At 57.9% G+C, this 2,475-nt stretch overlaps 1 protein-coding gene across 2 annotated transcripts; it reads left to right on the top strand.

The window, feature by feature from the left end:
* The first annotated feature begins 399 nt into the window (after window positions 1-399).
* LOC117435888 (rho GTPase-activating protein 20-like) lies at window positions 400-1,977 on the top strand. Of its 2 annotated transcripts, XR_004549421.1 has the most exons (4): window positions 400-505; window positions 729-854; window positions 1,133-1,415; window positions 1,922-1,977. XR_004549421.1 is itself a non-coding variant. In XM_034060136.1 (3 exons), the coding sequence occupies exons 1-3, from the start codon at window positions 410-412 to the stop codon at window positions 1,190-1,192; spliced, it is 282 nt and encodes a 93-aa protein (XP_033916027.1). In that variant the 5' UTR covers window positions 400-409; the 3' UTR covers window positions 1,193-1,488. The 2 variants fall into 2 exon arrangements, 1 of the variants encoding a protein (XP_033916027.1); XM_034060136.1 differs by lacking the exon at window positions 1,922-1,977 and having other exon boundaries at window positions 1,133-1,488.
* The last annotated feature ends 498 nt before the right edge of the window (window positions 1,978-2,475 follow it).

Raw genomic sequence — 2,475 nt, 5'->3', positions numbered from 1 at the left:
TGGGGCTCACCTGCAAAGTAGTGGGCTACCTGAAATAGCCGCGGTTTCTGCAAGCCACCTCTCACTTCTGTGGTGTTTTGGTCTGGGGGAAAAAGGCACAGGAAAGCATTTCTCCCCATGGAGCACTTCCCACAGGCACTGGGGCTTGCTCCAACAGGGGCCTCTTTTAGAAGGGCAGGGATGGAGAGAGGTGGCCGTATCTCAGCAAAGGCGCTCCCTCTGCTGTGGAGCAGGAGGTTGCCTTGGGTGAGATGAGCCCGGGAGACCTGTGTTGTCGACACCGACTTCATTCACGTTGTGCTCCTGTTCCTTCAGGGTGGCCAGCAGGTTACCGGCTGCCAACGTGCTCCTGCTGCAGCAGTTGCTGTCTCTGCTCGGCAGCATCTGCAGGAACGCGGCCGTGAGCAAGATGACAGCTGGGAACCTGGCCATCTGCGTGGGGCCAAACCTCCTTAGCCCACCCGGCGAGCTGCCCCTGGATGTGCTGGCGCACGAGACGGGCAAGGTACGCTGCGTTCACCGCCAGGCTCCAGCCTTCCCAACCCAGCCCAGCTGTGCTGTTCGCAGGGCTCTGCCTGCCTCCTCCCGTCAGCAAAGCTGTGCGGCAGCAGCCGGCAAGAGCAGCCCCACGGCTGCGCCTTCCTGCACAGAACCGTGGGTCAGGCCGCGAAAGGCTGTTTGAGCCCTTCTCAGTCCCCGCGCTGAAAGCAGCGCTTTGCTGTGCGCAGGTGACGCAGCTCGTGCAGTTCCTGATCGAGCAGCAGGAGGAGCTCCTTGGGGAGGAGGTGTCCGGGCTGGCCAGCGGCGGGGACGAGGAGGCACCAGCCCCGCCAGCAGAGGCAGAAACAGCAGAGGTCTGTGAAGTGCACAAAGAGCATGGCTACAAAAGCCTTCCCCCTCAGAAGCTGGGGCTGCTGCCGCAGGGACAAGCACCGGGCAGCCGCCAGCCTGCAGCTCTGCCAAAGCGCAAAGCAAGGCGGAGGCAGGTCGGGCATCCCGCTTCGTGCGGTGATCCCACAGCTGGCTCAGCTGAGCTGAGCAGCGCCATCCAAGGGCTGTGCCTTTCAGAGCTGAGGCAGCGACTGGGCAGGGAGGTCCTTGCCCCCTGCTAACTTACACATTTCCATTGCAGGTGCCTCCTGTCGCTGCTGAAAGCGGGCAACGGAACAGCTTTTGCGGGGAGAAAAGGTAAAACTACCTAGTTCTGCTTGTTTCAAGGTAATCATGGCTTCAGCTGTCTAACAATACTGTTGGATGGAAAGGTTGCCAGGCTCTGCAAGAGGGAGCAGAAAGCGGCCAGCAGCCTCTGAAGAGGAGAGTGGTGGGCCACCACGTGCAAAGAAGATCAGGTTGTCCACCGAGCCCTTTTCAGGGATGGGCAACTGAAAGCAGGGCAAGAAGAAGGAGGAGCCTGGGTATGTAGCAGACCCTGTTTTCCATCTTTCTAAGTTTTGCGTGTAGGAAATATTCCTGAGGTGCACAGGATGGTCCTAGAAAGGAGGCATGCACATGTCCTCGGGGGAACATGTATGTCAGCAGAAGCAAACTACCACAGCGTTGGTGGTTTTCATTTTGCCCTTGTAGAAGCTGAGTTTGTGTAAGTCTGCTTTAGTATGGCACAGTGAGGGATGCTGCTGCTTGGGTTTTGGAAAGGACCATCTCATAGCTTCCCAGGGCTCCCTGCCGAGCCCTGCTGCCTGGCAACGGGGCACTGCACATCCCTGTCAACTTGGCATGCTCTGAGTGTATCATGCAGGTTGAAAAGGGACCAAAAGCAAACTGCAGTTGCCAGTAAGGAGCCTCTCTCCTGTGCTAGGAATGACCCATTTCACAACACACTTCCAAACAACCTAGGAGAGCCAAGTCCCGCCTGTTCCCGCCCTCATGGTTTCATCAGTGCTTTCTGACTCTGCCCTTACAGGTGCCCATGCACTGCTTGGACTCCCCGGCTGAGCCCTGCCGTCTGGCCTTTGAGTCGAGTCCCACCATGCGGCCCCAGCACCACCCCTGTGGCAGCGAGGACGGAGCCACGGTGCCCTTCTGCTCTGGAGGGAAGGTGCCACCACCTCACCCCGGAGCCGTAGCAGCACCGTCAGGCCTGTCCTGGCCCTCACAGGAGGCCTTGCTGGCTCGTTCATCAGCCCAGAGGGCAAATGCCCACCCTCTGGCGCGTCTCCCCGAGTGCGGAGCTGGACCCTGGGCTCCAACTTCCTGTGTTTATTACAGTGTTTATTTATTACTATGGCTGTTGCTGCGTTTGTTACTCTGTTTCTAACTATGCTTGTTAGGCTATTGCTGTGTCCTTCAGAAGCAAATATTTGGATATTTTAGGCTGAGAAAGTTGGGGTAGGCTGAGAAAGTTGGGGCTCTTCAGCCTGGAGAAGAGAAGGCTGCCTCGAGATCTTACAGCAGCCTTCCAGTATCCAAAGGGGCCTATAGGTATGGTGGGGAGGGACTATAATTAAGGACTGTAGT

Source organism: Melopsittacus undulatus, chromosome 2 (genome assembly GCF_012275295.1).
Source record: "Melopsittacus undulatus isolate bMelUnd1 chromosome 2, bMelUnd1.mat.Z, whole genome shotgun sequence".
Lineage (NCBI taxonomy): Eukaryota > Metazoa > Chordata > Aves > Psittaciformes > Psittaculidae > Melopsittacus > Melopsittacus undulatus.
The sequence above is the reverse complement of the archived record's forward strand: the minus strand, read 5'-3'. Positions and strand labels throughout refer to the sequence as shown.